Source organism: Plodia interpunctella, chromosome 2, assembly GCF_027563975.2.
Source record: "Plodia interpunctella isolate USDA-ARS_2022_Savannah chromosome 2, ilPloInte3.2, whole genome shotgun sequence".
Lineage (NCBI taxonomy): Eukaryota > Metazoa > Arthropoda > Insecta > Lepidoptera > Pyralidae > Plodia > Plodia interpunctella.
This window is the reverse complement of record NC_071295.1, coordinates 4,661,610-4,676,008: the sequence shown is the minus strand read 5'-3', so window position 1 is coordinate 4,676,008 and position 14,399 is coordinate 4,661,610. Positions and strand designations below refer to the sequence as shown.

At 33.6% G+C, this 14,399-nt stretch overlaps 1 protein-coding gene across 3 annotated transcripts; it reads left to right on the top strand.

Moving 5' to 3' along the window:
• The first annotated feature begins 849 nt into the window (after positions 1-849).
• Positions 850-13,664, top strand: Naprt (Nicotinate phosphoribosyltransferase). 3 transcript variants are annotated; one of them, XM_053757408.2, is made up of 12 exons: positions 850-1,057; positions 1,150-1,292; positions 2,021-2,191; positions 2,276-2,402; positions 2,485-2,568; positions 4,365-4,492; positions 5,287-5,749; positions 6,754-7,019; positions 7,801-7,919; positions 9,735-9,896; positions 10,404-10,532; positions 11,132-13,664. In XM_053757408.2, the coding sequence occupies exons 2-12, from the start codon at positions 1,220-1,222 to the stop codon at positions 11,207-11,209; spliced, it is 1,800 nt and encodes a 599-aa protein (XP_053613383.1). In that variant the 5' UTR covers positions 850-1,057; positions 1,150-1,219; the 3' UTR covers positions 11,210-13,664. The 3 variants fall into 3 exon arrangements, with proteins under 3 accessions (XP_053613383.1, XP_053613392.1, XP_053613373.1); XM_053757417.2 differs by having other exon boundaries at positions 850-1,292; positions 5,287-5,599; XM_053757398.2 differs by having other exon boundaries at positions 850-1,292.
• Positions 13,665-14,399: the final 735 nt, after the last annotated feature.

Here is a 14,399-nt window from a genome sequence, read left to right as displayed (position 1 = left end):
CCTGTAGATATTAGAGCTCTGTCCATTTTCTCTTTAGAGTACTTTTGGTACGCATTTATGTTTCTTGTATGATTGGTTGATAATTTGATATCAATACGTATTCCATATCCTCCCGTGGATGTATGAGACGACTAAGAGGTGTAATTAAGGCCTCAAAATCTAAGAGACGACAAGAGCATTCCCAAAGAGAGACAACTTCAGATAGTTACCTATCTGAAGTTGTCTCTCAGTCTTCAATGTATATTTTGAGGGTATTTGACGGTCTTTCTCGATATGAGATTCTAGCCCTATTGCCCTTTACTTATCAAAATCAATAAATATGGGAGTTGCACATAATGATCTGCGGAGTTGCACAGAACAGTTGAATGAACAGCAGTACACGGAGGGGAGTTGTCAGAAAGTTAGGCTGTCAAAATATTAGTGTTGGCGAAGGATGCTATTTCTCTACATTATCGTTAGAAACGATATTATCGCTAGCCCAAGAGTTCATATTATCAATTCAAAAAATTATTAGCCCCGTTATTCATATAAAAGTTAAAGCATTACTTTAAGATAAAATATGTTTTACGCGCTATCGCACTTTATTATAATTGAAAAGTGTTGGGTCAGTATCACGGAATTCCGAATCTGAAGACGTTATTAGGAATCCTGATTAGGACACCGAACGTATTTTGGTGGACAGCTATGTTTATTATTCCGTGGCTAAGTATATGCTTCACAATATTATATTGTGTTGAGACAACGATTTTTATCGATTAATTACATTTATAGATTTTGTATCGATTAAAATCTGTAGCTGAATTGCATCGATTCGTTTTTTGTAAGATGGCAACCCAAACCAAATCTATCACACAACAGTGACGTCAAATTACACTTTTTTTTTCTTTTTAGCCTACTTTGATATTTATTTTCTTTATTTTTGTCGGAATCATATGTAATGAATTTATCTACCTAATTAGTATAAAGGTTTTTTCAAATGTTTGGCATAACCAGATTTCATTAAAAGCTCACGACCTTCAAGATTGACCTCTAAACAATAGCTCGTCAATAGAAAATTGTACGCATGCGTAAATTTATGTCAAATCGTGTTTGGCGCGCTGATAAGCCGTGCTGTTGATCACTTGATCACTATGAAACTATTTTTTTTAGTCGCGCGGCAGATATCATACATTTCTCACGTTCCCTATAATATTTTGCTGTTACGTTTCTAACTACGAAGATGTCGAGTGACAAAACGGATTACTATAGAAAAATGGCACGACAAAATGGTATTGTGCAACCTCTACTAACTGGTAAGAAGAAACTTAAGTTATAAGCTAATTTTAAAAAAATGCCTAGGTATTTACTAGTATTTACCTTCAGCTCGTAGATACTACTTCTCTTTCTCTATGTCAACTTAATAAAAAAAATATGATTTTTCCGTATAATAGGTACAACTGCTATTGCTGAGGTTAAAATTAACCTATTTGTCTTGTTGTACTATATTCTATATTAGTTCGATTATATTGTAATACCTACACTAACATTCTAATTATCTACTGATACATAACTAAACTACATACCTAATTAAACAGTGATAGAAAAAACTTATTTAAAAAGTAAATTAAAAATATATTTTCACTAAAGTAGGTAAGGTAGTATTTTTTACTTGTGAATTTGAAGACTGCAAAGGAAGGCACCCCACAACTTTTTTCAGTGCTCACAGGACTCGAATGTTTTCTATGTACCTGTATGACTAGATCCTGCATTAATAACTATTCTTATAGAAGAAAAATAATGTTATAGTATTTGTTTCTGTGAATTGAATGCTTCACCATGATTATTTAATGATTTATCAAATTACCTTAGTTTCTTATATAGATAAAGATCTGGCCTACTTACTCATTATTATAAATTGATGGGCTACAAGAAGTGGTGGTAAATGTTTAATTATCTTGAACTTGTTCCCAGAAACACTCTCATGAAGGATAAGATCTTGAGGAGTATTCTATTGCATGTTTCACTGTATTTTGATTTTCAGATCTTTACCAAATAACTATGGCTTATGCATACTGGAAATCTGGGAAAGTAAATGATGTGGCTGTTTTTGATTTATTCTTTCGAAACAACCCCTTCCAGGGGGAATTCACAATTTTTGCAGGACTTGAGGAATGTCTAAAATTTTTACAAAATTTCCATTACTCCGACAGTGGTATGGACATTCAACTTTTAATTTCATAATTTGTATTATAGCAATATTTTAATATGCATTACAAAACTTTTATTAAAATTTCAGATATAGAGTACTTGACCCAAACTTTGCCTGATAACATAGAACCTGAGTTTTTTGCTTATTTAAAAGATTTGACTTGCAAGGACATAAAGCTTAGCGCCATAGAGGAGGGATCAGTTGTTTTCCCCAGGTTTGTATTTTATTACATCAATAAGAAATAACAATTTATTTCTTCCCTTAAATGGAAAAAATAACGAATGTTAATGTTACAGAGTTCCACTTCTACGGATAGAAGGCCCCCTTATTATAACACAACTCTTGGAAACCACTTTATTGACACTTGTTAATTTTGCTAGGTAAGTATGCTATAATTATAAATATATAAGTTCAAATACTAAGTTAAAGATTATATCTAACACACACATGTGAAGACATGTAAATCTATCACACATTTAATATCTTAGGTCAATCTTAAAGAAATAATTTCCAGAGATTGTGGTTTGAACCTGAGACCTCTGTTGTGGCAGTCTGACATAATGGCCTGATGATCTTTTAGGTCACAAGGTTGTCAAGACATGATTAGATCATATAAAGGTTACTTCATTTGAACATGGGATGCCATTTTTCTATTGTTTTTCATCTCTGCAACTAGAGTTGATATCAATCACATTTATAATCTGATTGAATTGATGTCATGATTACTTTCACAAAAAATATCACTAGATATTACACTTATAAAATCACTAGGTATAGTGGTAGGTAGTAATGTTATTTTTAGTAGAAATCCTGGCTGGTTTGGTGGGCGGTCAATATATCACGTCTTTCGCCCACTTGGTAGACCGAAACAAAGGTCGCGAGATTGAGGTCTAAGTCCAGGTTCAGGTCTAAGTTAGGTCAAGAGCTCTCACTCAAGTAAACACCCAAGGTTTTGTCGCTCACGGGGTAAACAGAACACAGCAGTCGTGAGTCTTGAATCATGCAAAGTTTGAATCAAATACTGAATATCTGAAATATGAAGTGTGTTTAGTTGGATACTGGACTTAATTTGCCTCTCTATTTTGCGTCTTTGAAAAATATTTCTAATATGATTAATGATAATCATAATTGTAATCATAGATAAAAGAAAGAACTTAATCTTGATTGACGGTAATTAATTGATTAATCTTGATTAATATAATCAGATTATCAATCCGATTACAAATTTTCTTCAATATGCTACGCTCAACTCTGGTGTAGATGTAAATCAGTGTGATTTGTGTAAATTATGCATCGTTAAGCTATGAAGAAGCTACTTAAGCGGGAACTGTCAATACATTTCATGGTTTGTCGACATTGAGGTCGTAAAGATTTGTACTTGACTGCTTGACTTTGACCCAAACCGGTAGAACGAAAGGCACGCTTCAATTTTATAGCCTGTTCAAGAGGATGTTTATGATTTTGAATACTTTTGGATATTATTTAACCTTACATTACTTAATTTCTACTGAACTGTTATCAGCTAGTAATTTAATGTTACCTATCTCTGTCTATCCATTATGTATATGCATTATTCATAATAGAATATACATCCCATATTACAGTTTTGTAATGAGAAATTCCTGATTGGTTTACGTTGATAAGATAAAATTTATCTATGATAACTACTTATTGAACTTACGAACCGTGTCAGATTCGTCGCGGTTTGAGGGGTAGTTAAAATAAAACCCAACCTCGACCAAGGTGCTTGTAGACAGAATAAATTATTTTTGTCATTGAGGATGCACTTTGTTTTGACAGGCATATCACTAGCTATATACCTATATCAATACCATTTTTTGTAGATCTATCTTATCAGGCGTGATTTATCAGGCTGCCGACCTGCTACTGATTTTTGTTCCTTATTGTTGACCTCTAGCTAATTAGCTAGCAGATTCTTGACATAACATTAATTCTTGAGAAATGCTATGAGCTATCTAGAATCCCAAAATTCTTACGGGCAAAATCTTCTCGTATAGTCTGTTAAATATATGTAAATAATATATACAATTTAGAAAAGTGTACAATTATAATTTTCAAACGTGTTATTTAAATATAATAAGAATAATTTATTATTTATTCATAAAATTCGCACGACATGTAGTTACATATATTTATGTGTATATATTTATTTCAGTCTGATGGCTACAAATGCTGCTAGATATCGTATGGTCGCTGGGAAACATGTATCATTACTAGAATTTGGACTGCGGAGAGCCCAAGGACCTGACGGGGGACTCTCTGCTTCGAAATACGCTTATATCGGTGAGATATTATTTTATTAATTACACCATACGCGGCTGTACTTGTTTATGGGTTTGTAATACATACATCTAACTAGCTATGAAAATAAAAAAGTATTAATTACGAAACCTGAAGGAAGAAGGTTACATTATCAAACAATACTGGAATAATTAAACCACCATAACTCATAGTTGGAATATTGTCTACCCGAAAAAGTTTTGTTATAGCTTTGTTCCAGTAGTTTTGGGGCGAAGAACAAATTAACATGTCTTCGTATTGATTTATATTAGCGTAGTGTATTATAGCGTGTTTTGTCGGGTTTTGCGGCTGAAGCTAGTACCAGGCACGGGCGGCTCGCCTGCTCAACTTGTGCAATATAACACACCCCATCGCGCCATTGACTCATGAGAAGCACCAATAACGAATATACGTTTATTTAATAGCTTTAATCAGGCGAATTTCGCGAACCTTGAACTCCTTGGTAGCAAGCAAAGTTCTGATAGCCTTTGTTGTCTATTTGATTTATGGACTTTCGGAAAGAATGGGTATGCTTTTAAGATTAAACGAGGAGTTTAAAGGCTAAACGTGTTTTGTTGTATATTACGCTTCAATATTGTGAAACCTTTATAAAATAACTATGCGCAACGAAGCCCTACGTCTGACGAAAAATGTAGGATTGCAAATGAATAAGAGCAGCTTGTTTCGTCTCGCACTTGCAGCGCATACGCAATTAAAGATGCATAGACTGCAGCACTTGTTGCGTTTGCTCATCTATTGATAAAGGGAATTAGCATCCAATTGTGAATTTGTTTCAGGTGGTTTCGATGGGACAAGCAATGTGCTCGCTGGCAAAATGTTCAATATACCAGTAAAGGGCACGCACGCACACTCGTTCGTGACGTCGTTCAGCACGCTGGCGGACGTGTCCGCGGTGTCGCTGGCGCACGCACACACCCACGAGAAACGTGACCTGCTGGCGCTGGCCTCCGACTGGCGCCACAAAGTGTCCGCGGTCATTGACATATCCCCCGAGGAAGCCAGTGACGGAGAACTCGCCGCCCTCATATCATATGCCATAGCTTTCCCGTCAGGTTTCTTGGCTCTAGTGGATACGTACGATGTCAAGAGGTATCATTTTCAAGGCTTACCCACACGACACAGCGAGCATATGAATGGGCATTCTGGCTACAATAGCAACTGTGGAACCAATGGTCCTAGAATACAAAAATCACCGGTACATAGTACATATGGATTTAGCACGGTCGAACGCACACTGAGGTAAAAATGCAAGTAGACTCATTTTGACATTTGGTGTCTGATAAATATGTTGAATTGTTTTGCATCGTTCATTTATGTCTAAGTTATGTGGAATTTGATTTTATTAATTAGACTATTTCTTTGAAAGCTGGCGTGGCCCGTCATCGCAGCTCATGCATTGTATCATCGACGGGAAGGGCATGTGTAACTCACTCCAGAGGGATGACATTAACGTTTAAGCACCCAGTAACCACACGCTCGGATACCATGGGGCCTCATAACATGATTTATCTGATTCATGGCCGTAGAAACATATTTTATTTAGCTTTACCAGTGAAGCGCATGTGGACAGCGCTTCATGACTTACCGAATGTAAATAAATGAGAACAACAGGAGATTTACCTTTGCTTCAGTGTGACGTATTGTCCTGGACCTATGAGCAAGATTAGGGACAATCTTAGTCATTGGGCACAGTTGCATTGTATAGGGATATGCACAGTTCACAGTTGTTAGTGTTTTTATTTGCATGCGTAGATATCATTCATTCATCGCATTTGGCTACCAAAGATACAAATATATAGATTTTACTTTAAAGTAGAACCAGTAATGGTAGCATAGCTATCCTTGAGTCATTAAATACTCGGCCAAGTATGACATCATAGTGCATTACCGCAACGCACCCACAACGAGAACGCCAGTAATTTAATTCCTGCGAGTACATAGTTGACGCGACATTTTAGTAAAGTTGATTGGCGAGTGATCTTTAACCACCACTTGCATTTGACTTGTTTATGTACATACTAAATTTGACTTTATTATGCATGTATATAGTGTGCATGGCGAAACAAAAAGTAACGTACTTTTAAATTTAATTTTTAATTTAGAGATCGTCTATGTCATTGAAATACCATTTTTTTAATATTACAAAATGTAACCTTTATGTTCTAACTGAGTCATCATTTGGTGAAGGATTATTAATTCTTTAGTTATATTGTGTTGATATGATTTTTTCGTTTGTCTAACAGGAGTGGGCTTCTGAATTTCTGTGCCGTTGCGCTTGCGCTCAATGATTGCGGGTACCGGGCGGTGGGCATCCGGATCGACAGCGGAGACCTAGCGTACTTATCAGTACTCGCGAGGGAGACATTTGAACAAATTGCCGAGGCCTTTAACCTGCCCTGGTTCGCCAAATTAACGATCGTGGCCTCTAATGACATCAACGAGGAGACCATTCTTAGTCTCAATGAACAAGGGCATAAGATCGACAGTTTTGGTATCGGGACACATTTAGGTACTACAAAACATTTGTTTTTGAGATAAAGAGCACACTAGTCAAATTTTCTTATTGAGTCCACCTCGTAAATATACTGAGATGAGTATATATTTCCTTACAACCATAGCTGCAATCATTCGATTATAATAACGTGAAATAGAAAAAAATTACAAATCCTCAACAAAGTTTGACATTTTGTCAGTTCGTACAATGAACAGTGTAAATCTAAACTGGAAATAATGATATCGCATTTAACTACGTATAATTTTTGTCATTTTTGTACCTAATACATGATGTAAGAATGATAACGAGTATATCTAATTAGATTAGTATATTTATAATTTGTACATGTCATGTAGATTTCATTATGGCCGCCTTGTAATTTAAGTGAGTAAATAGATGGGTATTATAATGATAAAGGAATATAGATGGTGGTAGTTAAGTATACTTCTTAGCTAAGCATGTTCACTCTGATCTGGGTGGAATTTCACTCATTTTGAGAAAACTTATATAAATCATTTTAGTTGTTGATGAACGATTGTTATGATAATGATGATGATTTTCTAATCGTTTGTTGGGCCATTTAGATTAAGAAGCTCTTAAACCACTAACTAGATCCAAGAATAAAAGAAGTTTGATGCGGCAAAATACGAGGCCCGCATTGTACGTTTTGCGCCTAATGACGGGAACAAAAATCCCTTACAAAAATAGGTGCACGTGCTCGATTCACAAAACTATCGACGCTTATTTTGCCGCAGTCATCAAGCACCCCATAATTATGGCAGCTTTTTAATTACAGTAACGTGTCAACGGCAACCTGCCTTAGGCTGCGTCTACAAATTGGTGGAAATAAATGGCCAGCCACGAATCAAACTGAGCCAAGATGTCGGAAAAGTCACTATTCCCGGTCACAAAGAGGTATAAACTCAATAACCTTTTAGTATACTTGCAATTTGTAGATATTAAGGAATTACTTCCTTAGTTTTAAGCTGACTCAATCTTTTGGATCCATAATTATAATGTTGTATGAATTTATATGCCAATGATAAGAATATCATTATCTACAAGGTTTTTGTGGTTGTAAACAGTAATTGGTGTAGTAACTATGTTTTATGCAAGTTATGCTGATTGCCACCGATTAAGACCTACGTTTTTTGACGTTTCAAAAGCTGTTCGATGATCTAAGTAGGCAGCAAATAGTGGTTGTAGGAACCCAGTAAAATCGTATGTCGTAGTTCATTCACTTTATCATTACTGTTTAAAACACGGAATATAGTTAAAAAAATTAAGATTTCTCTTCAAGTCATATTTGGGTATTATTTATATTTACATTTTTTTAAATTGTAAAAATTATTTAAATTTTTTAAGTTGTAAATATTATTAACAATTTAATTTTAAAAATTGTAGCCAAGATAGAAAATAATCATTTAGAAAATCCGTACAGAAATAAAAAACAACCCTTATAGGATCACGTGTGTCTCTATCCGTTCGTCTGTCACACTCAATTTGCTCCGAATCTACTGGACCTAATCATATGAAATTTGGTAAGATAGTGTATATATCTCGAATTAATATTTTGTTTGTATTTGAGAAAAATTGGATAGGTGGCGCTAGTGGTTTTAAAAATACGCGCTCGATAATATTGTCTACTATAAAAACTTATACGGAGTTCACGTGCATGACACCCCTGGCGTTTCTAGCGATGCCCCTTGATCTCCGAATACGAAAGATTACAGGAAAATCCTCTTCACGCGACTTCAACTCGCACTTGACCGGTTTTTAAATGTTGTAGTTATTTCTGTCCAATCGTATATACCTACCTAATTATATATGAAAGTTCATTCTTATCTTGTCATTCGCATTTACATCTGTCATTCTTAAACCGAAGGTCGTTTCAGAAGAAAGTGGCCTTAATTAATTATATTAATAATAAGTTTAGTTGTTATTTATCCTCCACGTATTATATGCAGAGCTTATTGCGTCGTCTCTATCAATGCTACTTGTGTTTTGATATTCATATTCATTAATTTGTCAAGTGTACAATTTTTATTTTTACTATCTTGAAAGAAACACACTGTTCCTTTATTTTCAAAGATAACATAGTAACTTATTAATATATACTAGGTTCAAGGAGAAATGATAAATCGGTGCACTGTTTGTCAACAGACTGTAATAAATCTTAAATATTATTTACTTAACGATGGAATATTTCTTATCCTAAACTACAATGTAACAGTACAATACATATATCCAACATTACTGGTTTATTTTGAGACGAATGCCTACGTAAATCTAGATAAACTACCTACCTATTGTATGCATATTACCTGTCGCTATATGTGATTGACTGTCATTTTATAAAAAAATATGCAGAGTCAAGAGAGTAGTGGTTAACTGATGTTTCTACATTTTTGAAAGTGCACATTTGACGACCCAAATGACACGAAACTTAACTATAAAAACAGTATTTTTTGAAGAATGAATACTATCTTAACACAACCTATCTCGTGTCCAACATAAAGGTTCCCATAACACCCCAACAGCATTGCTGCGTTGGATGAACCCATAAAAGGCAGGATATACAAAATGATGTGAAAAACGAGAGGGATTATGTATGACGTCGGAGGCATATGTACATTGCCTAAATCTAAGCTACCTACTAGTCAATCACTACCTCTACTTTATTCATTCCTTAAATCTTAGCTACTTGATGGTATATGACTTATTTTTCAGGCGTACAGACTTTTCGGAGCCGATGGACATGCTTTAATAGATTTGTTACAACGATCGTCCGAGGCGCCGCCAGAAGTAGGACAAAAGGTGCTTTGTAGGCATCCCTTCCAGGAATCCAAGAGAGCGTACGTCATACCCAGCAAAGTGGAACATTTGTACAAGGTAAGAAAATCCAATGTGATTCATGATAAAAACATGGGAAAAATTGTTTCACTCACCGGAGGATAAATATAATGCGATACCAAATGATATCATCGACGATCTAATGGATGCAAACCTGTTTAATTCAATAACGCATACGTAACGTTTGTTCAGCAACTACTTTTTATAGGTGAGATATTTATTTCGTATTCATTTTATACCTAATAATAATACTAAGATTATTTCACGGATCGAGAGAATACTTGTATGTTGCTTCCATTTTAACAAATTTCGTAAAAATTGGTCTAACCGTTTGGGCATGAAGAAATAACAAACTTACTTACAAACTGTCACCTTTATAAAATATTATAAAGGTGACAGTTTGTAAGTATGATTGTATTCTATTAATTTAGTGTGTAATCACACAAATATAGTGATTTTATTCAATTAAAATATATAAATTATAGTTAATATGTACCAGAAGATCTATTTGTTCATTTACTAATCAATGTAAATGTTGATTTTCAGGTTTACTGGAATGATGGCCGCATTTGTGTATACCCAAAGCCATTGCTTGAAGTAAGAGAAAGAGTGCAATCGTCGTTGCGTACTCTACGACAAGATATCAAGAGGAATTTGAATCCCACGCCTTACAAGGTGCGAAAGTTAAAGTATGTTTTGTCACTATCGCACGCGTTTATAATATTTAACAATGACAGAAAGAGACAAAACATATTTTAGCTTAAAGTATACTTAATATTTAAGCAAATTATCGTTCACATATTATAATTCATTTATTTATTGGAGATCCAATAAATACTAATTACAAAAGCGAAGTGAATATGTTATTCAGTTACGCAAAACTAACTGGACGATTACAATAACATTTGCAAAAGTATACTATAATAATCTGTAATAAGCACATAGGGTAATTAGAATTTCATCCTGAAATTCACACGAGAGCTAAGCCTCAAGACATAGCTAGACGTAGTCCCAACAATACTGAACCAATCTTTTTGAAATGTTGCATGAAAGTAGTTTATAGTATGGAGTAGGTAGTAAAGATATAGGGTGTTATTTAATTCGGAAACCAGAACTAAATGATAAATAGGGAAATTCACGCAGGCGAAAGCACCGAATATAGTCCCTCAGTACAAAGCTCCCGAAGAATAAATACATCAATTTTATATTAATTAAATAAATGTAACGAATTTTGTGTGTAGTGCTATGAAATTTAATCTTTATACTGATTTCAGGTGGCGGTGAGTGACGATTTGTACAACTTCATTCACGACTTGTGGCTACAAAATGCGCCAATTGGGGAGCTCTCGTGAAATTTGTAAGCTTTATAATCACATGTAACGACTCGTCAGGAATGGAGCTTATTTTTTATTAGGGTTTGTAATTAGTAGTTGAAAAGAACAAAAGTTACATTTTGTGTTTTTCGAAAGTTTCAAATCTACATGTAAAATATACCTGAATTTCGATAGAAGCATTTTGTGGTTCGACCAAAATTAAATATCTATGGATCCCTTTCATTATGAACATGTTGCGTCACTTTTGTATATATGTTACAAACAAATATCAATTTTGTATTCTTACATATAAAACTCAAAATTATTAATCGAAGGAGAAATAAAAAAAAACTTGTATATAACATATTAGTTAAATACGCAAGTTTCATTCTGAATGTAATATTCAGTATTTTACATGTCGTGTTGAAAGCTTTAATACGAGTATCGAACAATAAATGGGACTAGTTCTCGTTTTCTAAGGCGTATGTCAGACAGAAGGAATCTTTATCAGTGTTATTCTAGTGTAATAAATTAATTTTGTGCTGGCTTTATCTGATTGGCACTTGGTCCAAATTCTAAACAAGAATAGAGTTCCGTGCTAAATCTCCGTCATTTTCCATAGTCATACTAAATCTAACAGCCATACAAATATTATACATGCAAAATTTCAATCTGTATGGCACACTTTCACGGCTAAACCGCTGGACCCATATGAATGAAATTTGTAAGAGATAAAGCCCACGGTCAAACATACTATAGTGCAGGCTGTCGTCATACAATACTTATTTCCATATGTCTTATAGCACTTAAAAATACTTAATTATAGAACGGCAATGTTAGATTATTTTAAAGCAGATTTTAAACCCTATTTATTTTATAGTTTAATATGAGGTTTTACTATTGTTTAAGTAATAATTAATTAAGATGTAGTTAATAGTAGTACTAATACCTGCTCACAAATATTGCTTAAAAGCACTGAATAGATTATGCGTGTGTACGTGGAAAAAATACCACTAGAGCAAAAAGTCCCACATTTCATGTGAATTTTAAATAATATTGGAGTATGTACGAATAATGTCAGTTTATTGTGCTAGTCATGTTAAACAATGTTTTAGATGGATAGTTTATTTTGTTCCATGAATAAATAGCATTCCTTATTCTACTTCAAATGAAAAGAGAGTGACCAAAGGAGCAAAGTGAGTTGTAGAAGCTTGAGTATGGTAGTATTGGTAGTTATTATAGTGGGTGCCTTCATAACTCACTATTATGAAACCCTCGTCTAGCCTTATTTTTACCATAGGTGTAAGTATAAGTGAATAATTAGTTTCTCACAGAATTTTCTGAGAGACATATACAATCCTAACAAAAGAGAGATACTTGGAACGCATTGTACAAATTTGTATTTATATTTTTACATTTAAGTAGCGCATTTAGCTTGGCCATTATGGATAAGATGTTTACGTTGTCAACATAGGAGGATTTTATACCACATAAATATATTTTTACATTTTTTTTATTTCTTTGCATTATGAATGTATTTTATATGTATTTATGTGAGGTAAATTGTTGAAAAGATTTTTTAAATTATTGTTGTTGTGAAAAATATTTCGTAATTCTATGTACAAGAGGAAATGGCGTGCTATAATGAAATCAGCTATAGTGGAAAAGGTTTGGGAAAAATTCATAGAAATTTATAGATATATGTGATATATGTTAGCATCTTGCGATTTGACTCTTAGCGTTAAGTATTTTGAAATGTACATGCTCGAGTTATTAATTATTACTTAACCTTTGTTTTAATAAAGCATATAAACCTATAAAATGTTCGTGCAGTAAGATATGAATATCCAGTAAATAAAGTAGCTCCTATTAAAAAAAGTTAAGGCCTACTTTAAGTTAAAATATATTTTGTCTTGTTCCCTCATTGTCAAATATTGATCAAGTTCGATAGTGACAAAACATATTAACATAAAGTAGTAAAGTTTTAACTTTTCTATGATTTAGTGGATAAGCTTCTTATTAGATAAGCTATCCAAAAAACAAAATACAAAGTTACTATTAAAAAAGCGTCCAGTACATAAAGTGCATAATCGTAAAACATCAAATTGGTATAAATTGTGAAATCAAAAATAATTTATTGCCAAATTGGTAAAAGAGATGTGTAATTATTGTACGCAGTGATATCCGCAGAGGATTTGTGTTTAATATTTTAATTACATAATTCCGTGCGTAAATTAATCTCATTCCGTAACAGCTGATTTTTTTCTAATACATTGTACTTACTTTGATACACCATTATTTTTAGGAGTTTGTGTCACAATTACTGTGGTATAATGTTATCTCTGGCCTACATGTATATATATTTTTGAATGTGCCTTTAAACAAACATAATAAATAGCAGCAGTTTATTATTGTAAAATTAATTAGCGCATGTTTCTCCTAGACTATCATGTGTCGTATAGAAATATTAATATATAAAGAACTATTTTGAGAATGTTTTTTTATTTTACACTCTGGCCACGCGGTCGGTCAGATCGGTCGGTAATTGCGATACTTAATTCCTTTTAAAATCTGAAGTGGCTCCTTAATCCATAGGTAAGTATATGAAAAATTGCTTTTAGTCGGTCCTATTAAAACGAACTCTATGAAGTTATGCTTACGATGGGATGTCGTTTACAAAGTACCTACTAATTCCATGGGGATGGGACAGTGATGGCTTGTTATAACGAATAACATTCCGAATAGCAGACTTCTAACTATTGTCAATAGAGACAAGAATTAAAAAAAAAACTGAAATCATCTTAAATATAAACGAAAATCAATAAATAAATGTTAATAAATAATATCATAATAATATTTAATTTAGTGCAAATTTGTTTCTCTTGTGAGAAATCTACTCTTCATTAGGGCTCCAATTTGGTCACCTAACTAATTTTGATACAGGGCACCAAGCATCCAAGCCACAATACGCTACTGCAAATAAGATTTTCATACACCTTCCTGCTAATCCTTTTTTTCAGGTAGTCCGCTTTCTTGTATGAGCGAAATGCAAGATATGACGGGATCAAAGATTTTAAATATTGGACGGGATTTACAGCCTAACCTTTGTCTTTGACTCGTCTAGTGCTGACTAGTACATACCACATGAGTTAATTTGTATTTCAATAATGTTTTTCTTTTTATTAGTAGAATTCATTTCATTTATTGTGTCATGTATGACAATAATGGA

Excerpts from the sequence above, each read along its gene's own strand:
- Naprt (XM_053757408.2), top strand. The coding sequence starts at position 1,220 with ATGTCGAGTGACAAAACGGATTACTATAGAAAAATGGCACGACAAAAT. Across the intron at positions 2,403-2,484 it reads GGATCAGTTGTTTTCCCCAG|AGTTCCACTTCTACGGATAG; the intron begins GTTTGTATTTTA and ends TTAATGTTACAG. Across the intron at positions 4,493-5,286 it reads TTCGAAATACGCTTATATCG|GTGGTTTCGATGGGACAAGC; the intron begins GTGAGATATTAT and ends AATTTGTTTCAG.